Genomic DNA, 27,979 nt, shown 5'->3' on the forward strand with positions numbered 1-27,979 from the left:
TTGTCCTCTTCAAAGTGAATGCAGTCAGGACAAATACGATGACACATTGTTGTGACATTCAGTAAATTTGTGATGGCTGGCGAGTTGGCTTATTGACCAAGCGTAGGCCATATCATTCAATATATGTATTTATTTGGACTATTAAAAATGCATAGCAAGTTCTTAATTTCTTGTCACAATGTGTGTGAGCCACTCCTCCTCAGCTATGCCAAGAGAATCCCTCAAAAATATTCACATTTACAAAAGATTAAATAACTCATCACTGTAACAGACATAATAGTAATGTGCATTGATGGAAGCGAGCAGTGCAATAACACTGAAGTAATGCCATCTATTCAGGAAGTTAACCAGTGGAAAATTCCCGAGTTTGCAGAACTCCGAATTTGGCAGCAGCCCAGGAAGTCATTTAAGACTCTAACAAGCCCCCGAGATTAGATCCACTCATTTTTAAAATGAAAAATGGATGAGAAACAGTCACGCTGATTGTCTGCTCTGCTGAAATGAGAATCATGAAGGCAGTGACTGGTTTTATGTGTAGGTATGAATTCATTTATAATCTACCAAAGACTCCTGTGATTGCGTTGTGTGTCTGTCCTGTCCTGTTGTTGAACCTTTGAAGACTCTGTTGCAGACGGGGCAACCTGAGCGCCCCCGTCTTCTCTTGTCCTTTTTTATGCAAGTGGGTTTCTGGTCTATCTGGGCACCAGCTCTCTCCTGTGATTGGCTCAAACACTTAGCACAGACTGTAGGTCATTCACCCCGTGCCAAAGGGAAAGCACGGGTGGAAGGTTGCGGGCAGGACAGCCGCACGCTGCCACACCAGATCAGGGGAGGTGAGTGCAGGCCATTCACAAGCTTGTGGGCTTTCCGCCTTTGAATATTTTGTTTCTGTGACCTGTGTTTTTCCCCTCGCTACTTGATATCTGATTTGGCCATTTGAAATACGACAGCTGGACTATTTTTTGATGACAAGTGTAACTCAGTTAAAAGCCTCTGTGATCACTACTTTATAACCACGCATAAGACTACACTCGTGTGGCATGATATATTTAGGATATGATGATTGTATGTAAAAAAAAATCTAATGCTAAAAATAAACACCAGCATGACCCAGACCTGCAGATTGTTTTCATCAGGTTTTTATGTGATTTGCCTCCTTTCACCAAACTGTAAAGTTTGGTTTTATTTGTTTCTTTGGGATTTGTTCATGAGAGTCTCTAGAAAAGGCAGCTCCTCAAAACAGATGACCCTCGTTACCCAGCTCCCTCCCTCAAACCTTTAAGCAACACTTAAGCAGATGCTTTTCTTTTATCATGGAATGCAGGTTGTATAGCCGAGCTCACACTGGGTGTTTTTTTTTTTTTTTTTACATTACAGGACCCCTGCCACTTCTCTCTCTGCAGGGTTCAGGTGATTAGGGAGCCAATCTATTGGCACGATCTTGGTGCATTAGTTGGAACAATATGTTTGTCGTCAGAGCTAAGTAATAACTAATCTTGCATTACATTAATGCCGAGTCTGGGTCCGGAGCCTAAATTACAACAAATGATTAGGAAAGCTCATTTAAATGGCTTGAATGATGCCCAATTAGACTGCCATAATGAGCAGCTTAACAGTCACTTCTTCATTATTCACAGTTTTTTTTTTTTCTCAATAATTCAGCGGTACTACGTTGCTGTTCACCTGGAAGAATTGTTTTTCTGTTCCCTCCACCTGTGTTGAATATAGATAGCTATTATGTATGGAAAGTGTTGCGTGTTGAAGACTCTTCCAGATTTAGTTAACCCACAGACCCGTTTAAACTTTGCTTTGGACATCTGTTCTGAGAAAAACCTGCTCTTTCCTCACACCATGAGTATGTGTTAGTCTGCTGCCTAATCCACAAATATGAAGTCTGGACGGTCAAAATAAGTTTTTGTTAAAGGTGAAAATCCCTGCAGCGTGGCGATGAATTATTAATCAGAGTTTAGATGCTGTGTATAGTTGACAATTTAAAAAAAGACGAATATCTTGCGAGCTGATGAGTCATTACAGGGGGGTTGACTGACAGTAGGGTATATCAGTAATCAGTGGCAGGACTGAGCTGGGGAATCCAATCTGCTAATAGGTTGATGGAGTGTGAAATTTAATGGGGAGGTGGTCTCTTGCTGTGTGCCCTTTGCAGCTGAAGCCCCTCTCATTTTGCCAATATGACTGGAGCTGCAGTGTGGTGACAGTGACACGTCTGGACCCCAGCTGTGGCTTTGATGAGACTTCCGACTTTTATAGGAAAATAATTACTCTCAGGCTGTAGCCTGAGATATTTGCCTCAATCTCTCCTCTAAACAGAATGAAACCTGAAATGTGATACTCACTGTCATTAGATGGTAATCACCTTAATGCAATACACTATTGACCTCTATTCGAATTCAAATGCAGCGTTTGTTACCAAACACATGCTGTGAAAGGCGGCGCCAGGGTATTGTGATGCATTCCAGGTTTACATACTGGCCAGGCTTTCTCATCCTTCATCAGTAGGTCTTGTATCTGGGATGACTGTCTAAACAGCTCTATAAGCACAGCTAGGAGTAAAATGTGGCCTCACCGTGGAGTTGTCTTTCTAAATATAGGCTGGTGTTAGTGTCTGTATAGGCTTAGTATTGATGTTTGTGCAGGTTTCAGTGGCAGATGTCGTGGTCTAGTGTTCACGGAAGGAGATTTATGGGAATAGTCCCGGAGTATTTGACACCGCAGAAATAGAGGGGAGGGCATTACACGAATCAATGGGATTAATTTGATTGAGATCTCATGTATAATCTGACTGGATGCGCTGATTTATGGGGGGCAGTCTGAGATGAGAAGGATTAGGATGGTTTAGATTAACTAAAAAATGCAATAGATTTGGTTTTTATCACACATCAAATATGTTCAATTCAACATTTTATCAAAGGTCACTGTTGTATATTGATTCTCATTAGTTTGAGATATATGTAGTATTTGCACTTAAATTTAAATGCCTACTTTTTTGTTGTTTTCTCTGACTAAATAGCGTCATCTAATCGAGAACAGCAGCTAAATAACCCTACTACTATTACCTAACTATTCTGCATAGATATTAGTATCACAGCTGCAGCTGTTGTGATTTAGGTAATGAATGATGTTTGGAAGAGATGCAGCACTGTACTCTACGGTGATCACTTGCCATCTGCCACATTCTGTGGGTTTTAATCTACAGTACAACACACCCGTCTCTCTGTGTTTGTACCTCATATCATTACCGCGCTCTGTATCTTGATGAGTTTATCACCTTTTTCCATAGCCTGTCCTCAATCCCGGCCTAGAGTTGTGTACAAAAGATTCCCCAAAACCGTGCTTCTGTGGATAATGAAAGCCAGGAGACAAGGGGATTAATTCACAATCCCTGAGAGTCTTTCCATAAACCTGCAACAGCGTCTCCAGGACGACTGCTGTGCCCGGGGGAAATGAGTCCTAATGCCACCGGGTCGTGCATTTGCTCACTTCAATCTCCACTGTTGTCTGAGAACAATGACACTGCGGATTAACCAGCCTGTCTCTGGCACGGTGGTGGATGATTGGGCAGAGAGCGCAGCCCTCTGTGAACCTCATGGGGGTGGGAGAAAGCCTGATCCTCATTATTTGGCCACAGACTGCACATAACACTGCTAATACGGTGCCAGTCGATACTGTATGTGAAAAGAAACGTCCTCCAGTTGATGTTTAATTTTCCTCAGTCAAAATAGAGTGAAAAAGAGTTTCATAGAATTGTTTTGGATACTCTTTCTCAGTGCTTAAGGCCTTATATGACAGCAACTTGGAAATAAGTACTGTCTGTTCTTTTCAGCGTTCAGCCAGTTCTGGGAATCAAATAAAAATGTGAAGATCAAAGAGAAAAGTAGTCAGCCTATCCATCCTATACAGCACAACATCTATCATACTTGTCATGAAATTCTTCTCTTAACGTACTCTATATTTGTATGTTAGTTCCTTTATCATATTTTACTGTCATTTTTTTTATTTACTCTTTTATCTTTTATCTTTTACTATTGCACTATGTCCATTGTTATGCACCAGTCACCAAGCCAAATTTCTTGTTTATGTAACACACTTGGCAATGAACTGTTTCTGATTTTGTTTATGATCTGGTCATGATTCCTATCAATGGTGTTTTTTGGAATGGCTGTTAGTATGAGTGCTGATGGTGATTAGTGTTTATGTCTCGGGGATTTGGTGTTTTTTGCGAGCACAAATTAGAGGATCCCTTTGACCTCTGGAATTTAAACCTGTCCTCTGTGCGTGCCCTGTCTTGCCGGCTGTGATCTGCACCTTTTCTTATTGCTGTCATTAGCCTCTAATCCCAAACATAGCCATTCTGCTTTGCATCCTCTATGTCCTGTGGGGTGGAAGACTAGCCTGTATCTACCAAAGCCAGCTCCACATTGTTTCAATAATACTCTACTGGTAAAAAGGGATGCAAGCCAAGTGTTTTTTGGACCACGCTTCTATTGTGCTTTTCTTCCCTTTCTCTCTTGTCTCAGACCTCTGTGAAACTTTCTATAGGATTGCAAGAGATAAAGGGTTTTTACTGTGGATGTTTTTGTTGGGTCCTAGAAGTCAAAAAAGCTAACTTGAATCTAGATACAAAAAAGTTATGGTAGCTTTTATCATGGTGACACATTGAAGATTTGTAGATTCAAACTTCTGACAAACAACTACTGTAAATCACTCCCCTTAACTCAGTTGGTTCTCCCAGCTTCTTACCCCTCTGGGTTGGTCTCCCCTCCACCACACTAACCTCCAAACGTACATGCAGAAGGCTGTCATTTTCTTTCTGCTCTACGTCTGCCCTCCCTATTCAGAGATGCGGTGTGGGTAGAGAGGATATGCCTTCTTCCTCCCTTCCCTTCCCTTCCCTTCCCCTGTCGTTGACATCTCCTGTTCAGACAGCGATAACAGTGACACCCCTTTGCCCTTCTCTCCCCCTTCTGCTTCTCCTGAACCCCCCCCCCACCCCCCCCCCGCTCCTGCATACAAGCCGGGCCATAAATTCTAGAAACGTACTGGTGTTAAAAGCCTGTAAAAGTGAGCGCCCTGTCTCTGCGGAGAGGACTCCTAGCTAATCCGCAAATAAATGGGGCATTTAGTAGGAATACCATAAAGCACATTCCTCATAAAGTGGGACTGTTTGGTTATTTTTCTCTCTCCTTGGCCTCATTAAAAAGCTGTTACTTGTTCAAGGTGCCCCATATTACTCCATTGAGGCAGTGAAAGTGTCTCACTGTAGCATATCTGCCAGCTCTCATTAACTATACACGGATGCCAAAGCACATAGTGGGAATTTTGTTGTTTGGTAACATCTAGACTAAACTTGGATCAATTAATCATGTCAACGGTCAGGATTCTGAGTTCATACTCCCTCTTTATTGCATGAACCTTCTCCAGCCATGTGCAATATGCTGCCTACATTTCTATCCTATAATTTGAGTCCAGGCAAAGCAGCCTTCCTGTTATCCAAACAGACACACTGCTGTTTCAGAACTCTATTTCTAACAGATTACGGACAAGGAGAAAGGAATGATGTTTTTATATGTATGTGTTACTTGCTTTAGGCCTTCCACGAGTGCTTTGACTGGGCCTCCTTGCAGCCTGCTCTGTCTGAGCAGGAAAAGCTTGAGGCAACTTGGCGGCTCAGACTTATGCTCCATATTGTGCAGTTTCTTACAGTCGTCTGACATGTGCCATCTCTTTCTGTTTCAGTTGCCTTTCTGGGAGACATTGCTCTTGACGAGGAGGACATGCGAATGTTTAAAGTGGACAGAATAATCAATTTGGCGCAGAGAACCGTCCAGATGGTTAATCATACAGACACAGGTAACAACAATGAAAAACACCAATTCCAAAATGACAACTTGTGGTGAAAGTCCCTTGTTGTGTTTTGGATTGGCCCTCTTGATGAAATAAAAATTGCCACTGAGCACCTGAAATGATCATGGTTCACTCCCGGGAGTCGGGAGCAGCACCTGTTTGATAGCAGTTTTGTGTTTTTCATGAGATGTATTTAAATGTGTATGCCTACAATTGTCCTTTTATCACTACACATTGCTACACTTGTATAACCATGTTCGAGAGTAATTGAAAGGCTTTGTCAGCTAAATGTTGCTCTTAAAAAAAAAAAAAAAACAGTATTTAAGCAACACCGTCAGCAGGTACTAACAGGCTTCACAATCCTATAAACTACAGGTGAGCATCAAACAACAAGTATGTGCATGTTGCTGCTTGTGCTTGAGCAGTGATATTGTCTTTTTTTTACTAGAGTTACGTGCATGCTGAGGAAAGGAAACATTTTGCAGGATTAAAAATATATTACAACTGCTCTTAAAATATCCACTGGGCAAAATGGATTCATAGAGTGGTGACCCCTCATGGCTTTGGGCACATGGCCAAGGTCCTCATAAATCCAGAACACACACAAGTCATTAACATCTCCAAGAGTAGAACGTTTCAGTCATGTATGATATAATTAGGAATAAACAACTTATGTATCTTTAAAGACAGTCAACATTTTCCAACAAATCGGTACAAAAATGTAAATTTAAATGTCTTTAACATTCTACACCCACTCATGATTAGTTGTCGGTGTATGCACATCATTTAAAATCATTAATTATTAAACAAGCCAACATTACTTAAGGAAACAAGACAAATCATAACAATTTTTTTCAATACCGTGTCAACTCGCATTGACACCGTATTCAAGTATTCACCTCAGTGGACTATGAACGTATCATAAACCTGAACCCAGCAGCTGCATGGTTATCTACATCTTTTCTACAGGTGTGGTCGCATCTCTTCGCCTGATATTAAGTCTAATCCTTATTTTTCAGCCCTTGTTATCTGACCTGCATAATCAAAGAGCAAACTAACATGATCAGAATAACAACAATACAAATTTGACCTAAAATCCTCCCTGCCTAACTTTAAATGAGGGTGGTAGATTTAATCATGCTATTGTAATTAACACATCTTCCTCAAGTTTTGTCTCCCCAGCACTCTTTTTTTATTTTTTTTATCAGTTAACCGAGCAGATTTGGCTGTTATCAGACTTTTCCTCAACACATGCACAAGTGTCCGTGCTAATTGATCTCACCAGGCTTCTAAGATTTACTCTTGCTGACTGAAATTCAACAGAACACATTGTTCTAGCAAATAAAAAAAAGCTGTGCAAACTGTGGCTTGCATGTTAATCAAATTTACTTAGAGATGAGTGCTCGTAGTCGCACGGCTTCAAGTATTGTTACGGAACAAGTCCATGTGCAGGATGTTCTCAAACCAGATGTACGTGTAATTGTCTTTGTTTCTACAGTGATGCCTATTGTATAAAGAACAACTTTATTATGAGTCCTTAAAGCCTGTGGCCTTTGTCAGGGTTACCCAGAAGATGTCTCACAATAAAGTTGTTCTTTATACTACAAGTGTTGCTGCAGTTTGGTCTCCTCAGACTATTTCCATCTATGCCATTGAAACAGGGGCAGGTGTGCTAGAAATAACTGTTTCTCCAGCGATCACATAAATCTCACATAAACTAATTTATAGAGGTCAATACGTTAATTAATTATTTTAATAAGGTTAAATTAATAATTAATTAACCCCCGTACCAGGGACAGGCATCATGTACAAAGGGGGGTTTGGCAGCTTTTCATTAAAGTGAAACAGATTCAACCCAAATATGACAAACTGACTGCTGGAGTCTTCATGTGGACAGAAACCTGCAGTTTCCTAACCCTCATAAGTACATCAACAGTATCTATCAATTAACATTTTGGAACAATATGAAGGTACAAGAGCACATTGTCTTGTTCTATCAATGTTATTTGTCCGGCCTTAAAATCCTGACTTCTTCCCACACCCATTAAATTCCTTCACTACGTGAAGTGTATCTAAAGGTCAGTAGTTCTCTGACTTGATCGTCAGACTACTGGACCTTTCTCTCCTACACACATATACTGATCCTCCTTCCAACTTTTTAACAGGGTGCATTTTTGAACAATGACGCAATAATGCATAACTTAAAAATCACATTTTATTTCCATTTAGGGTTAGGGTTAGGGTTAGGGTTAGACAACCCAAATTCTTAATACTATAAAACCTGGATGTGGTTAAAATCACAAGGAAAAACCACTCCGCTGATGGTGTCTATCTCTGTATTTCATCATCTTTCCTTCTTCTTTTTAAGTTCCTGATGCAATGTTATCCGAAATAAATGTTCTAGAATAAACTTCAAAATGTTTTTTTGACTTTTTAGCTTGATTGAAATAATGTTCACGTTGGCCTTTATATAATTGTTCCATTATTGTCCTTAGGACCCAATGCTAAGGACAATTAGCAAAAAGCATACGCACTTTCCAATAATTTTTTTTAAATTTCGGAAGCACTCTTTTTTTCCCCCTCTTCCTTCCTGTAAAATGTGTTTATACCAGATAATAGCAGTAACATTTGCTTTATTATAAGTTGTGCCTGTTCTGCAGCATATTGAAGTACAGATTGTCCTATGTGTGGTTCACATATGGATGTTTCTTATTATTATCTCCAGGTTTAGGTGGGAGCTTAGTCTCCATGGTTACTCTGCATTTATGTGCGTTTGAGTGACATTGCTATGGTGACATTAATTTGGAAGAAGAAATAATTCTGCTTCAATAAAATCCATTTGTATAAAATGGGAAGACTTTGTTATTTGAACAAACGTCTCTTTAAGACGGTAAATGTAATTTCAGAAAATGATAAATAATAATTAATTTCTGAATGGCATCAAACCTTCAACAATGTCCTTTAGTTTTAGGATAAAAGTCTCTTTAGACATCTGAGGAACCATTCAAGGGTAAAGTATATTTTCTCTTCATAAGAAATGTCAGTCCCAGAAATGTCATTTATTTTGTTGTTTTTGTCGTCTTTATTTGAAATCTTAAGGATCAACCAACCAGAGTAGCCTAAATAGGCAAAGTTCACTCCGCAGGAAAAGGGCTGCCACCTCCAGACCTGAACGCGTTTGGCCTGAAGGTGTTATTCCCTATGTCATCAGTGGAAACTTTAGTGGTAAGTAAATAAGATTTGCTCATCCTCTTTAACAAAGAATGTATTCACTTACTTACTTGAAAAATCAAGTAATGAGGCATCACCTTTAACTGAGAATTTCTCGTAATGGATAAAACAATAAGGAAATGCACTGATATAACGTGTCATCAAGTCAGGGTAATTCAAAGGCAAAATAAGTAATGCAATGTTTATGTGATTGATATGCAATTATGAAACTTTATGAAATATAAATAAAAGTGTAAAGGTTTACATTATGATGTCGCATGACTTGATTTCTGGTAACGCTCTATTCAACTCTAAGTGTTGAAGCTGTTTCCGACCGTCGCCGTTTCAGTTCAACACCCCTTTTCTATAAAATGTGTGTGCGAGTGTGTTTTCGTCAGCTCCACTGATCTCACCCTCTCTGTCCGCTTATTCAGGCAGCCAGCGGGCAATATTCCGCCAAGCCATGCGGCACTGGGAGAAGCACACCTGTGTGACCTTTATTGAGAGGACGCAGGAGGAGAGCTATATTGTCTTCACCTACCGACCATGTGGGTGAGTCAGTGGGGTTTTTAGCTCCCGCATGAAGGAGCCGAACAATGGTCAGCCTTTGTTGAGCCTTCGTTATCTACAGCTAATTATTTAGCACCTTAGTTCTTCTACTTGCTTCCTGCTCAGCAGCCTTTCAACATTGTTCCTCCTCTCTGTTTGCCGTCTCTGAGTGAGAGGTTATTTCGGCCCCCTACCAGTCCTGAGAGAGATGGCCATTCAGTGGCCAGGAGTGTCTCCTGTGCATCATCATCACTCTGCATCAGTCACTGAGCACTTGTGTCAAACATGATGAGCAGAGTTACATCCAAGGGAGGTACTTCCTCAAAAACTCTGTTTACTGCACTCCACTAAAGTTAGGCGAAGTGTCCACTCAGCATTTCTTCTTAAACAGACACTCAGGGAAAGTGCTGGTTGTGGCTTTTATTGTTGCTAAGCGACTATTGAACTATTTTGAAATTAAAACATTGCTGCTGTTGGGAACACAAACCAGTTCGACCTTTTAACTTGAGGAAATGATTTTGAGGCAGAGCTGTTAGGAGACGTATTAGAGAAGTTTCTCAGGGGATACACACACCTTAAACATTTCCATTTCCCATGATTTAACCTCACTGATTTAAACCACAAGCTGGAACCATTATGTCATTATACACAAAGTACCTCTCCCACTGATATGTATCATACACAAACCGCTTAACAGAAAGCGGATGCAGCCAACTGTTGATAGCCATTTTTATATTGGTAGCTGGCCTCTGGAGCAACAGGGATGACATTATCCACGCAGGCGGCAGCGGTTAGCAGTGGAAACGCTCGACTATGCTGCATATTCAGCAGGCCCCCATCTGTCCTGTGCAAAGTTCAAGGCGTGTCTCAGGAGAGCCTGGCCTTGCTTCCAGTAATTAAAGAGCGGCCGTCTGGCCCACAGGGCCGTGATGTGTGTGCCCGTACTCCCAGACTCCCACACTGAACCTTTCATGTCACGCTGAGATGGAGCCCTGAGCCAGCCAGCTTCCACCGACTCACTCAGCAGTTGCATTGGCAGACGGATGAATGAATGTCACTGCTGTATGTGTGGATGACGGGTCACCTCTTACAGCTCTCCTGTAAAACAGACCACAGGTTGTGGAGATAATGTCGCTCTCATTACAAGCTCCAGTTTATATGTTCAGCGCATGTTGAAATATAGGAGCTAGTGAACATTATAGAGCCAGGGAAACATTCCGTGTTCTTCTCCCCAGGGACACATGACTTTTTTTGGCCTCCCTCTGTAGTTTCCACTTGCTTGTTAGTGAATTTTTTCATTTACCAAAACATAAAGTCTAGGCTTTGTTAACCCTGCCTTTGTGTATGTGTGTGTCTGGCTGCTGATTCATAGGTGCTGCTCCTATGTGGGTCGTCGTGGAGGGGGCCCTCAGGCCATATCCATTGGGAAAAACTGCGACAAGTTTGGCATTGTGGTGCACGAGTTGGGTCACGTAATTGGATTCTGGCACGAACACACGCGGCCGGACCGAGACGAACACGTCAGCATTATCAGGGACAACATTCAACCAGGTAGGAGCCCAGGTCTCATCCATCCCTCAGCAATAATGTTGGAAAAATGCAGTAAGAGTCAAAATAATAAAAGTAACACATTTGTACACACAGAAAGTCTGGGCTAGGATGGTAGAAACAGGAAAAAAACAGCAGTGGGGTGTACGCTCATCCTCAGCCTTCAAGTGTTTATAGAACTGGTCAACGGCATATAAACAGCTGATCGTGACAGTCAGTATCCGGGCCAGCTTTTTCAAATTTATATCTGTGAAATATCAAATGTCGAAGCCTTTCTCATCCTTGAATGCATAAAATCCAACTGTGATACATTAGCTGTGTCTTGTATCTGTAGCCCCATTGTATGATCCATTTTTTGGAAAGAGTAAATATATATTCACCTTTGACATACATACATACATAAGGTGGCACAGTATGACTGCTTCATATTTCAACTGTGCTTTTTCTTTTCAAAGGACAAGAGTATAACTTTTTGAAGATGGAGCCGGGGGAGGTGGACTCTCTGGGAGAGGTCTATGACTTTGACAGTATCATGCACTATGCCAGGAATACATTCTCCAGGTAGGAGCCAAGTTCCACTCCATACGCACACAGACATGAAAACTAGTCTTAGATCGAGTCAGGCCAAGCTGTTTCCCACTCTGCTGCAACCTTTTAACCCATTATCTTTATTTTCCATTCCTGCTCTTAGAGTTTTATGAGTATATAGATCTGTAATGCATAAGGTCTGTGTCCATGGGCTGCTGCTGAGTAATGTGGCATGATTCCCAAAGAGAAGAATGAAACACTAAATTCTCCCCAATAATAAATCACTAGAAAACTAACATGAAGCCTGAGGACATCAAGTTTAGAAAAGACTCACTGTTCTCTGAATGTTCATCTTGGATCTGAATTGTTTCCTCACTGTTTGAGTTCAAGTGCAAAGAGATAGAAAATGTTTTCTTGAGAGAAGATGGGTCTTTAGTTTATATTTACAAAGTGGGTCCTACAGAAAGCCTGTATTTTGAACTAAGGACTCTCTTCCTCTTGTCTATGTTTCTTTTGGCTAGACTTTTTTCTTCAACAATCAATGCTCACATTGCATGGGGCTGTAGGGAGACTGGAGGAGCACTAATGTGATTTATGTAATATTTGGATAAGATGAAACTGCTCATTGCTGTAATGGAAATACTGAGGGTCAAAAAATAATACACTTTTTCTTGCACCAGTTGGTTCCATTTAGCTTTTTCCTTTGGGGACCCAGAGTGGGTCAGAGTAGATCTGTTTGTTTCACATCTAAAACAACAGTAGTTGCTTCATAGGATTTTACCTGTTTGTGCATCTAAAACAGTATCAGCTCACTTTCAATGTGGCTTCAGCAGCAGTATCTGATCTGAGCTGTGTCTTACATTGTTAAACACCTTTGAAAAACCTAAATTGATTCAATAAATACATTTTTTTTCTTCAAAGTGAAAGCCAAGTCTGTGTAGCCATAGTGAAAGTGTTTTTCAGGGATGTGGCAGCTCCTTCCCACAGCCTGTTCAAATTAAGACTCCTCTTCAAATCCTGCTGCTTTTGCAGGAGCAGCAGCCCCAGTAAAGCAGCATCAGTCCTGGGGCTGAGCTAGCACAGCAACAGTAGCCCTGCTTTATTACAAAATGTTCATGTGGTTCTTTCATTGCTACGTCAAGCTCGTTGTAAAAGTTGTGCTTTCACACCATGAACCACCTCATTATTCTCCTAAAGGCTTCTTGAAGAAGCTTTGGTGATTAGTAGCATGATGTTTATCCTAGGCTACTGCAGTCACTCGTAGCTTTATTTTCTAGGTCTGCTGCAAAGCCATTTTAGCACCTTCATAGTACGATTGATATATTACAGACCTTGCTACTAATTGTTGTTATTGCACTTCAAGCATAATTTTAGTAAACCGCAAAATCTAACTATAATGCAAAGAATCTCTGTTTGTCTGTCTGTGTGTGCTTTGCAATTTTCGGGAACCGAATATCTGATCTATTTCACACTTGACGGCTGTATTGCTGGGAACCCATGATAGTGCTTCGTTAAATTTGGTGCAGTTTCGACACAAGAAATGTTCAATATTAATACACTTTAAATAAACAGCCACACAGCACTCTGTGCAGCAGCAAGGTTGGGTTCAGGACTAAAATCCTCATGCTCATTGACAACCAAAATCTTCTTCACTACCCTAGAGTCAACACGACTAGATAGCCGACCATAAGGAGAATTGAACCAGAGAGTACTTCACCAGTCCATGCTCTACTTTATAAATGTGGTAGTTATGTCAAAACAAGTGACTAATAAGCCTATTTGGAAATTACATCTTCTACGTTCATTTAAATGTTGTTTCTGATCGCGAGTAAAGGCCACCTGGGTGCATTTTTCAGGGGCATTTTTAATGATTTAGGGGCCACAGTCAAACACCGTCTTTTCACCCTTTCTCCAATTGTGAATGTTGGTAATGGCAGTTGTAGTACTTTCTTTTCTGAAGAAAAACTATAAACCATTAATTGCCTTGGGGGCCTTTTGTGTGAAGTTGTTTGTATGAGCGGCGAAGCATTCGGCGTGTTCTGAACAGGGATGTTTGAAGCGGGCTCTGCACTAGTGGTAAGGAATGGAGGAGGAGAATTTTTGTTGTCACGATAATGTTTTCCTTGTGCTTTGCCTCTGGCACATTCTAATGCCTACATTCCATCATATACACTGACCTTAATCATGGAATATTTTTTATGAGTTTGCCAACCAAATTATGAACTTGTAGTTCATTATGGAAAAGGAGAATTAGGCAACGTGTGTGCATTTTAGCCCACACAGTCTGTAAATAGCCATTCTGTTTTTTTAAACCAAGCCTATTCCTGACTTATATTATTTTTAAGAATCATAAGAGCTTTTCTATAAAAAAAATGTATTGACAACTTCTCTCCTTTTTTTCTTCTCTATTGATACACTCCACACAAATTGGCTGTAAGCAGGTATGATTTAAAATGAACATAAACACAAAGCAGGAGAACATTGCTTTATTACAGGATAACGACGACATAGGCTGTTACTTTGACAGCATTGCCTGTTGTAGTGTGTGTTTGCAATTCGTTTTAAAGATTGCTCTGCTGTTACAAAGCACAATGTAAATAAAGATTATTCATTAATTTGTTCATTTATTGAGTCCAGTTCAGTTCAGTGGACTTTTGAATACTTACTGCCAAATCATCAAGTTGCCGCCTCTTGTGTCAGCAGGACATAACCTCTCAGCACACACACATTCATATAGAGCAGACAGATAGGCATGTTTCTCTATTAGGCTTGCATTGGTTTGAAACATAGACTAGTAGTTGTAAAATGCACACCCATTGGGAATTGCAACTTGTTAATTAATAACAATACTTTTTATTTATTTGGGTGAATGGAGGATACTTGGCGTCGGTGGGGCAGGCGGATCATTTGGTGGGGCATTGCTGTCCTGTGTCCATGCGTAGAACTTGCCTCACTCCCTTGGCTCAGTAAATAAAATCACATGACTCTTAAATCATTTATCTTAGACTTTGGACAGTTAGTATTTAAATAGGCATAAATGGCTAAACTGTGGAGACCCAGATTAAACCAAATTTGGTATTTTATTAGTTGGATACTGGAAGCATGTTGCATATAGAAAGACTTATTTGTAAAAGAAGAATTGTAAATGTGTCACCCTTACTCAACACTTAATTTTGTCACGAGCTGACCTCATTCCTTGCTCCCTGTTCTCTTCGTAACAGGAATCTTTTCCAGATGTTGTGCTGTCGTTCAGCACCAAAGAGAGGTGTTGCAGCATCAGAGGAAAGATCTTATTAGAAAAAAACCCATGACAAACACTGGTCAGTCTGGGCTCTTTCTCTAGTCATCTTAGGCTGCCGTTAATTAAAAGTCTTATTCACCAGCTGGACGACTGCAAAAGCAATATATTCTTCTTGGGAGTAGTTGACTCAGATTCAGCTTCTGAGTCATCTTGTAATTACAAAAGCATCACTACGCTCACTGCAAAGTGGCTTTTTGACAACCATGTATATGAGATTATTTCGCAAGCTCTGACAACCGAACTTTAGTCATGTAAATATTATGGTTACCTCCTGCTGACATGTACAGGATATGACTTTAGTTTTGTGTATGAAAACTGCATTTTGACCCCTGAGCCTGTCTTGCATATGTAAACACAGTGGGAACCTTTCGAGACAGCTGCAGGTCCCTTCAAATATGCAATGTTCTACCTATAGCAGGAGTAGTTTTGACAGCCTTCAGTGAGCCAGAGTGGGCGTAATGTGATCTATTGGCACACGGTTCAGGCAATGCAGACTATAATCTTTGCCCTCTGGTCAGCTATATATACATATATAAACATTCTACACCACCAGTTTTACCATGCCCTGTGTTGCTCTCTCAGTGCATGGGCCCCTTATCAAGTCAACTGCCATGCTCTTGCGGCAAACAAATTCTGGGACGCAGAGAGGGAATCTTTGTCTAAACGGAGGCTTTGGCTGGTTGTAGGCCAATATTCAGAAAGGCATGTCATGCCTGGTGCGTCCAAACTGTAGGTTCAAGAATGCACCTTACACAGAATGGAGCTGAAATATTGCACGGTCTATTGCAGAATTTGATTTTGTTAGGTTAAGTGTTTAGTATTGAACAGCAAAACAGGACAATGAGGGAATGGAGAGTCATGAATTGGCATCAAATGAATACTTGTAGTTAATTCCAATTACAGCTATTTCTCTCTATTAGGGTTTTAGGTTTACAGGATCATTGTGACCTGAGCAAAGTCCACTGCAGCTCATAAATTGTTTGCAAAATAGAAAGATGTTCATTGAAGGGAGTTTTATCTCATATTGGATCTCAGTCAACTCAACACTTAAAAACAGGATATTCATTTAGTTGCTGTCCTTCTCGGGTCAAGATTTGGAAATAACCTCTTGATTCTCTAAATGTGTTCCTTTCCCTAAAGTATGTTTATGTCGGGTAATCCGCCTGTTCTGTTTTCACTCCTACTCTGTGGCTATCCTAATTCCTGGAACTGTGTTGATCAATAGACTGTTTAGAAACGAGAGAGGAATGGCTTCCACTGCTGGGGAATGTTTCACAGAGCTGTATTAGCAGACAAGAGGCTCCTGTTAGCTTTTCACAAGTCATTCCGAGCACTTTCTCTTGAGCGCCGATTGGCTGATTTACCTGGGCTAGTGTCTTTCTTTGTTACAACATTATTAGCCAGTGTGTTTGCTGGGTGTTTTACAGTAAATCACCGTGGGAAGCCTGGGCCTTTGCTGCGGTGTTGTTCGGTAGATTTCATGGCTGGTCTTGATGTTTTGCTCTGTCTCCTGGGGACAAGCAGGGCTGATCCCCATCCTTTTTGTCTGGGGTGTGTTACCCGACCCACAACTCTGCTCGCCCCCTCCTTTGCTCCAGAGATATTTTTCAGGACCGATGCATGGAGCAGTGCCAACTCAAATAGAGATCTGCCAGTGTGCCCTTTTGTGTGCTCTGACACCGGCTGCAGTGGCGTTTTTTCACCGACAGCCAGCATACGGGCTCCTGGAAGCCCATTGACAGACGGGTAGGCAGAGTCTTAACTGTTAGCTCAGGCTGCTCTGTTTGCACATGCCTGGCGTTGATAGGCATGTCACCATGGGAACGACCAGGGAGCCAGGCCGTTTCTCGCCAATACTTTGAAAAAAAATGGAGATGATAAACTAGCAAAGTGTCAAGTGAGACAGCAGTGTGAAAAAGAGTTTTTCTGTACTTACTGTTCTGTTCTGCCGTTTTTTTAGTTTGATGCTTTACCTGATCGGTTTTTTTTACAGTTTGTCCACATCCCTACCTTCACAGTTTATGCAATTTATTGTGATCGCTCAGTTACTCTGGAGAAGGGTTTAAGCTCTTAGTTTGGGTCCATCTGTAGGGCAGACGCGTGTAAAGAATGATGTCATCTTTAACTTCAGAACAGACAGTTTGACCCCGACCTCAAAGGAAGACTTTGAGAAATGATCTGTTGTATTTTAGAGAGAGACGTGTAGATCTGAAAGAATCAGAAAGTAAACATCAGTGATTTGAAATAAAAAATAAAACATTCTTAACATGCATATACGTTGGTGGGAGATGGAGAAACATATGGCAATCAAAAACCATAAAGATAAGTTAAAAAGTCAAATGTTATATTTTAAACTAATGTTCTGATGTACCTCATTAGAAAATAATCATGGGAAAGTGGTATCAAGTGTAACCGCATCCTGATTGTATACTTATAAAATAATATTTATTCATAGATAAATTGTTTTGTGTATGGTCTTAATGATGAAAAGTTTATAACAGTACATGCAGGTGTTTCAGGGTTAATGATAATACTCTTGTGTCCACATCGGTGTGGGTGTGCATGAAGGCCTTATGCTGTTCAATTCAACTGGTGTCACATCTCATTACAAGCATTAGTTTTAAGTGGAAGACATTTGAACAGATTTCATTAGATTTTACATCAGAAATGTTCAATGTTTTTAGACATTTTATTGTAGAAAATGCATATTAGTGTTCTGAGTGACCAGGTTTACATGTCTGCTTAAAAGCTTATCCAAAGTGAATATGAAATATAATAAATATGAGCTCTCCGTGCCCCTCTTGTGTCTTGTTGGATTTGCTGTAATTTTCTGTAAATCAGCCACAATCTGTTTGGCTTAGCCAACACTGGCAGTACTCATTTTCATCATTTAGAAGTCTAAATCCTTTAGAAACCGTTCATTATAATGTTGACAGTGATGGAATTGCCCTGTTGATGGTAAGTCGCTTTTTGTGGTGTGCATGCATGTTAGAATAGTCTGCTGGGTTTCATGCTACATTAACATCAGTCTCTCTTGCCGATTCACAGGGGCATCTTCCTGGACACCATCCTGCCACGCTACGATGTGAACGGAGTGCGACCACCCATTGGCCAGAGAACCAGACTGAGCAAAGGGGATATCACACAGGCACGCAAACTCTACAAATGCTCCAGTAAGACCAAAATGACAGATGCAGTCTGCTACGGGGTTTTCCTGTCTATTTTTTGCATGTGTGTGTTACATAGCAGAGAGAGAGAGAGAGAGAGAGAGAGAGAGAGAGAGAGAGAGAGAGAGAGAGAGAGAGAGAGAGAGAGAGAGAGAGAGAGAGAGAGAGAGAGAGAGAGAGAGAGAGAGAGAGAGAGAGAGAGAGAGAGAGAGAGAGAGAGAGAGAGAGAGAGAGAGAGAGAGAGAGAGAGAGAGAGAGAGAGACACACACACACACACACACACACACACACACACACACACACACACACACACACACACACTGTGTGGAAATAGCCAAGCTTCTACTCTTGATGTGGTGCGGTTCCTTGGCTACAGCGTCCAAGACTCCCAGGCGGGAGGAGTGTAAACCCTATCCAGGACGTTTGTCATCACTCTTTCCCAGATAGATGTAGAAGAACAGCTGTTCTCAAGAGGACAATGGCTAAAAGATTGTTGGGAACAACACTCGTGTACGCACATCAGAGCGCGTGCCACGTAAACTGTGAGGCTATACACTGAGGGGAGTTACATAAATCCTGGCCCTTTTCCGAACCACTCACTTTATTAATGATTCCAGGGATGAGAAGGATTCAATGCTGTTGAAGTAAACAGAATTTATAGCTTTAACAGATGTACATTGAGGGCAGCCTTCTGCTGAATAGATTTGATGACAGACAGTTAATTGTATGTCTGGCCTTGCATTAAAGCTCAATGAATAAACATAGTGATGGTCTCCGGAGCTGGACCTGCCGGTGTGGTTTTTAACCATAAATGGGTCTATGTGTGTCTCTGCAAGCATTCGGTCTCTTTATTCAAGACAAGTTCTGTCTCGTGTGGAAGAAACTGACTGGATGATGTGACTCACATTGCGGGGGGTGAGGTGGTGTGTCTCCACATGTTCTTGGAAAAAAAACTTAAAGTGCCATAGATCTCCTATTGTGTGCCTTAATGGTTTAGTGCTTGCAAACCTCTGCCAAGCATTATGACACATAAGCTGGGCTCAGGGATTCTCGTTTTATTGCTTACACACAAACCTCAAGGGAAGCAATGAATGTGAACAGTCGGGGGAGATGTTTTTCTAACTCCTTCAAAACCCAACCAGAGGCAGAGATAACACAGTCATAATAAGAATGCATACAGCTCTCAAGATTGACAACTCAAGATACCATCTACTCTCTATCATTTCCTCTCTGTCTTAATTAAACACATCTTTCCCCTACTTGGCATGAGTCTCCCTCTGTCGTTTCACTAGGCTGTGTGTGGTGTTTGGAATTAGTCCTCGCACACTGGCACATTTTAGTTTTTGCCAGTTAAACAAAGGGTGTTTTTTTCAATGGCAAGGCGTACATAATGCATCACGTCCTCCAGAGGGCTTGGTTATTTATAGTGGGCCAGGTTTATTTTCAGAGGATGCTCAGAGAAAGTGTCTCACACTCTCAATTCCTTTGTGTGCTCATCATCTGGAGTAGGTGGGGGAGGGAAGGGGTGAGGTGTGGGATTGTGGGTGAATATCACAAGCAGATGTGCCTTATGAACATAAAAGAGATGCCCTTTACTTCACATTCGGTTTTATAATTCAAGCATCCAGCATCTGTCTCTGCAGCCAGTTTTCAGGGGATTTACTTCAGATTCGATGGCTGTATAGTTTGAATTAGTGACTTTGGTGTTTTAAGGCAGAGACAGTGCATCATGCTCACGGCTCAGGCCTTATGTGCGGGTCTGTGTGTGTTTGTGCACAGGATGTGGGGACAGTCTGCAGGACAGCAGCGGGAACTTCTCCTCCCCTGGCTTCCCCAACGGATACTCAGCCTACATGCACTGCATCTGGAGAATATCAGTCACACCAGGGGAAAAGGTATGAGCATATGGAAATACAAGATCAACATTGAGATGCCGGGAAAAACAGCCTTTACCAACTGTTTACACTGATGTGGTGTCTCTGTTATATTTTATTTATCTGAACCGTGTTGGAAATAACGCTTTCTTGGTTTTTAAGATCATTCTGAACTTCACCTCCATGGATCTGTACAGGAGCCACTTATGTTGGTATGACCATGTGGAAATCCGAGATGGATACTGGAGGAAGGCACCACTCAAAGGTCAGTTTTAATGGCAGAATGCTGTAACTAACACTTCACTTCATTATTGATTAATCTGATGACAATTGTCCTGATTAATTCAGCCCAAAAAGGTGACATCTCCAATATATATTTTTTGCCCGACTATTAGTCCAAAATTCAAAGATATTCAATTTACTGTCATAAAAGAAAAAGTACTTGAAGTAGTTAGGCTTAACATAGGTTTTTAAATCATGAACAAATGTACGTTATATACAGAAGAGTTTTGATTAGTAAAACAGGTAAAAAGTGACTATTAGTTTCAGCTACGCAGGACATACAGTACATGAATTTATAAAAAAATTAATCCGAAGAATAAAGATGCTAATTGTTTAGTTCTTGTGTATTTTTATGTTTTTGAAATCTGTCTCTCAATTTGTTTAGTTTCTATGAAGTAAAGAGCCGTGTAGAGGAATTTCAGAGCTTTCACAAGTGTCGTGATAATCAAATCTTGGTTTATGTGTGTTTTTGAATTCGCCTGTGACTCAGGTCGATTCTGTGGTGATAAGCTGCCAGAGCCAATCATCTCCACTGACAGTCGATTGTGGATTGAGTTCCGCAGCAGCAGTAACTGGGTGGGAAAAGGTTTCTCCGCCGTTTATGAGGGTAAGCGTCCATTCCTCGACCTCGCTGCACCCAATTCCAGTGTGCTGCTTGGCTGACTGAACGTATGGCCAGTCACAGATCCAACAATGTGCCTAGAGGCTGCAGTAATATCCATCGCTTTTGGCTCCCCTGCTGCTGATGTGTCAGGCACTTTATGCTGCATTAATCAGACTTTGGCCGGCCTTCACACTCCGCTCCATTGTTTCCAGACCCTGCAAAAGGGTTGATTTGTGTTTGTGTGTGGGAGCTGGTGGTGGAGACATTTCAGCTAATCCACATTGTGCAAATCAGAGCAGTGAGCACACGTTTTTCTTTTTTTCAGAGGCATGTGCCGATGATATTGCTATTGAGAGAGCTCAGTATAATTTTTTTATTGTGTTTTTTTTCTGTCACATGCAGCCATCTGTGGTGGGGAGGTAAAGAAAGACAATGGCCAGATCCAGTCCCCCAACTACCCTGATGACTACAGGCCCAACAAAATGTGCGTGTGGAAGATTACTGTTGCTCAGGGCTACCACGTAGGCCTTACCTTCCAGTCTTTTGAGGTAATACGCTAGTCTTTTTGTATTTATTAATTGAAATACTTTATTACTATTACTATTTGACTGATTTGGAAATTTTGCTGATGTCCGACTCTAACCTCAAACCCTTTTACCTTCCTCAGATTGAGAGGCATGACAGTTGTGCCTATGACTACCTGGAGGTGCGCGATGGAAACTCTGAGAACAGTCCCCTACTGGGCCGCTTCTGTGGCTACGACAAGCCAGATGACATCAAAACCAGCTCCAACCAGCTGTGGATGAAATTTGTTTCAGATGGCTCTGTCAACAAGGCCGGCTTTGCTGCCAACTTCTTCAAAGGTCAGAGGTTAAGGGTTGTAAATTCTTAAGAGAGAATGTCAGCATTTGTTTAATCTGACACATTACAGCAGACACATAGTCTTTTGTTATCTTTTAAACATTATGGCAGTATAGGTTTATTTCTGATGTTTTTGTTTCATCGTCGGGTTCTGTGCGACCCTTTTTGCCTGGCTATGATGTTGTTTTTGGGTGTTTCTCTTGTAAGCCACCGAGCCAGGGGGCCGGTAAAAAGGGTCCTAACATATCTTTGTGTTTTCAGAGATGGATGAGTGCTCCAAGCCGGACAACGGTCGCTGTGAGCAACGCTGTGTCAACACATTAGGCAGCTACAAGTGTGCCTGTGACCCAGGCTATGAGCTGGCTGCTGACAAGCGCAGCTGCGAGGGTAAGTACAGGGAGAAAAGTCACCAGCCCTACTCACCATGTAATTTACATGTTAAAGCGCTTTATACAGTTAGCCACCCAGATCCATTAAGTACAGTAATTTCTGAAAGCCAGAAAAGATGTCAACAGTGATGCTTGTGCTGGCCGAGCACTGGCCTTTCAAATATTTGAGTCACAACAATGCAAATATTATTTTTATCTGAAATCATATGTTGTAGTTCAAGACCTAACTACTAGTATACAAGCTGTACGATATCTGGTTGACCACTTAGCCGCTGTCCTCCCCTAGAGTAAGTCAGCTACTACCACACCTTTGACATGTGCATCAATAGTATGCTTATGCAGTTATTTTGCTTTTGTGGAAAATCTACAGCTGTACAAATTTTAAAAACAAGCAAATACGATTGAAGTAACAAGAAAAGAAAGAAAACATTTGTAATGGGAGCATGAATATGGGTTAGTCATAGGCTTTAATGATAAAATAATGAAGAACTTGTCGAGTCGCAACTAATGAACTCGCGCCTTCCATCTGTATAGCAAGTAAAAACAGTGCTGTAACTTTTACTATTCCAACATTTCACCTTGTCCACATCTAATACCTTTACAATCCATGTATCAAAATAACATCTGTTGCAGTTGGTAAGGATCAACACTGCACATTAAGTTTAGCTAAAAATAGCCAGCTGAGGGGCGACACCGGTTGTTGTAATGTGTGTATTGCATAACTTATACAAAGCTTGTAACAAAGCTCCCCACGGGCAGGTCAGGCAGAAATATGGTTTATTATTAATTTCAGCTCTATGTTTGCAGCAGAACATCATTTATTTACTATCTGTTTGTCCTTGTCTCTTCCCATGTTGTGTTTTCCATCCAGCTGCATGTGGAGGCTTCATCACCAAGCTGAATGGGTCGATCACCAGCCCGGGTTGGCCCAGAGAGTACCCCCCAAACAAGAATTGCATATGGCAGCTGGTTGCCCCCACGCAGTACCGCATCACTCTGCTCTTTGACGTCTTCGAGACTGAGGGCAATGACGTGAGCACTGGGGTTATTTTGAATCGGCGTGGGGTGGGTTTGTTCTATGTTCTCTCTCCGTCGTTGCAACAAGCCCTCCTGTCGTCCTTGTGTTACATAATTAAACCAAATAAATGTTTACATGCTCTGTTTCCGTGCACAGGTTTGTAAGTACGACTACGTGGAGGTGCGCAGTGGGCTTTCAGCAGATTCAAGGCTACATGGGAAGTTCTGTGGGGCAGAGAAACCAGAAGCTATTACCTCCCAGTACAACAACATGCGCATTGAGTTTAAATCAGACAATACAGTGTCCAAAAAGGGCTTTAAAGCACAGTTCTTCTCAGGTGAGTCCCCTGACAGTTATGTTTTTTCAGTCAGTCACTTGGAGCTGCTATCTGTCAGTCTTGGAAGAAAACAGTCACCAAGGTCGTGTCCTCTGTGCTTCCTCAGACAAAGATGAATGCTCTAAGGAGAACGGTGGCTGTCAACATGAGTGTTTCAACACCTTTGGGAGCTACAGCTGTCAGTGCAGGAGTGGCTTTGTGCTGCATGAGAACAAACACGACTGTAAAGAAGGTATGTCACCTCAAACTCGTGTCTCTTTGATATGCCTGCACATTTATTCTTGCTACTGACTTGTTTTTTTTGCAATCAGAGCAGGCATTAGAGTCGTGCACATGCTTACTAACAGTTTGAGTCTCTTCCATATTAGCATGATACTACACAGGTCTGCGTTGACTCAGTGATGTATTTTTTACAGCTGGCTGTGATCACACTGTGAATACTGTGAGCGGTATCATCACCAGCCCAAATTGGCCGGATAAATACCCCAGCAAGAAGGCATGCACCTGGGCAATCACCACCACTCCAGGCCACCGCATCAAAATCGTATGTGTCACTTCCTCCAGCTCTCTGTATAATTTAACGTGTCAGTCGTGTATTTATTTCTGTGTAGCTCATTTGCATCATTGAATCTCTGAATCTACTGAGGACATCTGTGTTTACTGTGTTGCTGTCAGAAACTGTTATGCCATTTCCTAACAAAGATGTGTGGCTCCCCCTTCTGTATCCTCTGCATTTTTGTCTACTGTGTCACCAACAAAAAGAAGATTATTTTAAAATATTATAAGTTAATAAATATTATTATTAGCGTTTGCTGAAAGAAAAAGAGTCACCAACTTATGATAACAAAGCATGTCATGCACGACTCTGTTTCTAAATTACAATAAAAAACACACAAGATTTTTTTCACAGATATTTACTCTTTACTTGTGTGCTGAGAGAATCATAGTTTTTAAAAAGTTTTCTAGAAATAAAATGCATCACTATTAAGAGAACGACATTTAATTGAAAATAAAGCAGCATAAAATACTCAAAGTTTGATCTCATAAATTTCTATTTCTACCTCACTTCTTCAAACATACTCATCATCTTGTTTTGTGGTAGGCTTTCAACGAGCTCGACATGGAGGCCCACCTGGAGTGTGCTTACGACCACATTGAGATTTACGACGGTCGAGATGGGAAAGCTCCAAGTCTGGGTCGCTTCTGTGGCACCAAGAAGCCCCCACCCATCACTTCTAGTGCCAACAAGCTGTTCGTTCGCTTCTTCTCTGATAATTCTGTGCAGAAGAAAGGCTTCGAGGCTTCCCATACTGCAGGTAAGAATAGATGCTGTTATAACAGTACTCCATTTCCCTTCCTGCTTAAGAAAAAACGCAATAGTAGCTGAGTCCAGTAAAATCACTTAAGCCTTCATGATTTCGGAAATGGGTTAATTTAAGGTCAATTACTCACATATAACTCTTATTGGTTTTTGGATGTGGGAACAATTCACCACCCAGTCTGAGAATGATTATGACTCATATCCAACTACAGACCATGTTGAAGAATGCTTTGTATCTGTATGACTGTAAAACCACAAATAAGCCAGAGACCAACAAGTACAAGCAGCTGAACTTGTATCTTGTCAGCGCTGGCCCCTTGCTTACAAAATGTCCAACTCAACTTTTCTGGTCCCAGAGTGTGGAGGTCGCCTCAAGGCTGAGGTCAAAACCAAGGACCTGTTCTCCCATGCCCAGTTCGGGGACAATAACTACCCCGGAGCCTCTGACTGTCAGTGGGTGATCTCGGCGGAGAAAGGGTATGGAGTGGAGCTCATCTTCCAGACCTTTGAGATTGAGGAGGAGGCAGACTGCGGCTATGACTACATGGAGCTCTTCGATGGAGCTGACACCAAGTCTCCACGGCTGGGACGTTATTGTGGCTCAGGGGTAAGAGCCTTTTCCTAACAACCACTACTTTCTGAACGTCTTTTCTTGGTTTTTAACGTTTACAGTATAACAGCAGGAGTATTCGGACAATTGTTCTGAAGTTTGCACCTTCTGTTGAATAACCTCTTCCAGGGGTTTGTTACAGACTTTAGTCACTTGGTTAAAGTTGTCGTGCTCCTCTGGGTTTGTGATTGCTGCTGTGGAGGCGGTTGTAGGTCGACACAAGGCATCACTGCCCGGATGCCGTTAGCCTATCAGAGTCTCTGACATCGGGTTGTAACTGTGAATTAATCAGCCAATGCTGAGGCTGCAGCCTGAGTCTGGAACAATGAGGCCTGAAGGGAATAGAAACACACATTTCTTCAGGTCAGAGAACAGCTTGATTTAATTTACACACTTCCATAATAAGCTCTGGCCTTTTACTCGCGCCTGTTCCTGTGAATGATTTGCTGGAGGGGACATAACACCCCCAGAACCCCGGGGAGTGGCTCCTCAATCAAGTTTCCTTTTATAAAGCAGATCGAAAAATAAACTGACACAATTCAGCCCAAAGTAGGGTGAAAACTCATTATAGTGTGGGGAGGCTTACTTCAGCCCAAGGGCTTTTCTCAGTTTAACAGCAGACTACATTTTGCTGCTAGCACTATAACATTTGTTGGCCGCTTTCTTCTTGTGTTTAAATCCCCTTTGCAATAAACTAAGACTTAAATTGTATTGTAAATATATTATTCATGTCATGAATGACAGCTTTATTCAATAGTCTCGTGTTTTAAAGTTGGTTGCACAAGCTTTCCTGCTCTGACAGCGCTGTCTTTGTCGTAGCCACAGTGCAGATGCCTTAACACCTCAACCAACTTATTATTTTTCAGAATTAATATTCATGTGATTCCGCTGATCTGAAAAACAGCCAGGTCAAGTGCTGTATATTTGCTGTGCACACATAATTCATTTAATCCCCTCTTTTGTTTTATTGAAAACAGTTTGGCCGACTTTGTACCCAAAAGACAGTAGAAATGTATGAAGTGCCATGCAGTGTATGGTTTTGTTCAGGGAAGAAATAGGCTCGGTGGAGCGGTACACCTGGAACTAATCATCAGAGTATATTTTACCCTCACTTCAATAACAGGCAAAGGCTTAATCAGAATTAATTTGGAAAGGGCCAGTTCCGGTCCTGGACCCTAACGTGGCCCCTGGCTGTTACAGAAGTAGCAGTCATCTGCAGTCAGAAGCTATTTGTCATGGTCACTGATTTGACTTCCGTTTCAGCATGTGAGAAGTCTTTATTTTTAATTGAAGTGCAGTCAAAGAACCAAAAAGCACCAGCACAAATGAATCTGTTGTTTTGTCTCTCCTGTCAGCCTCCAGAGGAGATCTACTCGGCCGGTGACTCCATTGTGATCAAGTTCCGCTCCGACGATACCATCAACAAAAAAGGATTCCACGTCCGCTACACCAGCACCAAGTTCCAGGACACACTTCACTCACGCAAGTGACAAGCGGGGGCCGGAAGGGGCCGTGCAGGGCAAAGGGGCAAACGGAGGGGCCCCCAGGGGAGGCGCCAGCCTGATGCTCGGAAACCTTCGGCCACCAAGATGAATCAGACCCGACTGAACAGCCGCAAGACCACCAACCGCACCTCAGCTCATAGGGGCTCTAGCTCCCCCCACAGACTGTGAGGAGTAAAGCCATTTTGCAGCACACCTTGTTTTTACCTTTTTATGTTTAGGTTTGGGGTGGGAGGATGAATGTCCGCCTTAGGTGGACAGTAGGGTAAAGTCATTGACCCAGATCCCTCCAGATATTTTTTGTTAGTTTCTTCTTCTTTTTTAAACGTGCCTCCCAATGAGAGGCACAAAGGAAAATAGTGGATTCTCAGGACCTGTAGGAAGGCAGGCATCAGCTGGACAGATCCCTGCTTTTGTCTGGCCAGCCCACCACATCCAGGGGGAGGAGAGGAAGAGGAGGAGGAGTATGGGAAGGTCTACCGCACTCCTTAATAATTGCTCTCCTCTCCTCACACTCATCCTTTTGGTTCAAGGATTCCTATCTTTAAAAGGATTAGAAGGACTTGACTTGAGATTTTTGGTGCTGTATGTCAGTCAATTGCATGTAATTACAAGGAAAGACGGAAAACTGTACAGTGACAACACCAGCATTTGTAATTGGCATTGTCCTGGCAACCAGTGGCAAGATTCTCGTTGTTACCATTAACAAGGAAATTAAGGAACCAGTTATCTTATTAAAGGACTAATAAATGAATTGTGGTCCATGTCTTCTGGTTGGTAATTGCTTGCCTGATGACTTGCTATTACTGTACCTTCATGTATAAAGTAATGTGTATGATCTTTCAAAGGGAACATGTGCTTTTCTCAGCTCGAACCAGTTAGCACTTTACAGTGAATTGTTCCAAAATCATGAGCTTATGAATTTTTGTGAAATGCAATGCCAGTTCACTTATTATTAAATGCATTTTATCTCTCTTATGCTTCATTGTTTTGTTTTTTAATTGCTCCATTTAGT

General features: G+C 41.7%; 1 protein-coding gene across 2 annotated transcripts in view; it reads left to right on the forward strand.

Moving 5' to 3' along the window:
• Window positions 1-27,949, forward strand: part of bmp1a (bone morphogenetic protein 1a) — a 30,096-nt gene extending 2,147 nt beyond the window's left edge. Inside the window, exons 2-20 of one of the 2 annotated variants that reach the window (XM_054610212.1) lie at window positions 5,755-5,868; window positions 8,962-9,087; window positions 9,507-9,624; window positions 10,994-11,172; window positions 11,625-11,730; window positions 18,047-18,171; window positions 19,946-20,061; window positions 20,203-20,305; window positions 20,813-20,929; window positions 21,329-21,474; window positions 21,594-21,789; window positions 22,049-22,174; window positions 23,048-23,241; window positions 23,351-23,531; window positions 23,638-23,763; window positions 23,948-24,075; window positions 24,634-24,847; window positions 25,209-25,459; window positions 26,818-27,949. In XM_054610212.1, coding sequence (XP_054466187.1) covers window positions 5,755-5,868; window positions 8,962-9,087; window positions 9,507-9,624; window positions 10,994-11,172; window positions 11,625-11,730; window positions 18,047-18,171; window positions 19,946-20,061; window positions 20,203-20,305; window positions 20,813-20,929; window positions 21,329-21,474; window positions 21,594-21,789; window positions 22,049-22,174; window positions 23,048-23,241; window positions 23,351-23,531; window positions 23,638-23,763; window positions 23,948-24,075; window positions 24,634-24,847; window positions 25,209-25,459; window positions 26,818-26,952 — 2,801 coding nt within the window. In that variant the 3' untranslated portion in view covers window positions 26,953-27,949. The remainder of the gene's footprint in view (window positions 1-5,754; window positions 5,869-8,961; window positions 9,088-9,506; window positions 9,625-10,993; window positions 11,173-11,624; window positions 11,731-18,046; window positions 18,172-19,945; window positions 20,062-20,202; window positions 20,306-20,812; window positions 20,930-21,328; window positions 21,475-21,593; window positions 21,790-22,048; window positions 22,175-23,047; window positions 23,242-23,350; window positions 23,532-23,637; window positions 23,764-23,947; window positions 24,076-24,633; window positions 24,848-25,208; window positions 25,460-26,817) is intronic. The other variant, XM_054610213.1, reaches the window with a different exon arrangement.
• Window positions 27,950-27,979: the final 30 nt, after the last annotated feature.

Source organism: Anoplopoma fimbria, chromosome 13 (assembly GCF_027596085.1).
Source record: "Anoplopoma fimbria isolate UVic2021 breed Golden Eagle Sablefish chromosome 13, Afim_UVic_2022, whole genome shotgun sequence".
In the NCBI taxonomy this organism is placed as follows: Eukaryota; Metazoa; Chordata; class Actinopteri; order Perciformes; family Anoplopomatidae; genus Anoplopoma; species Anoplopoma fimbria.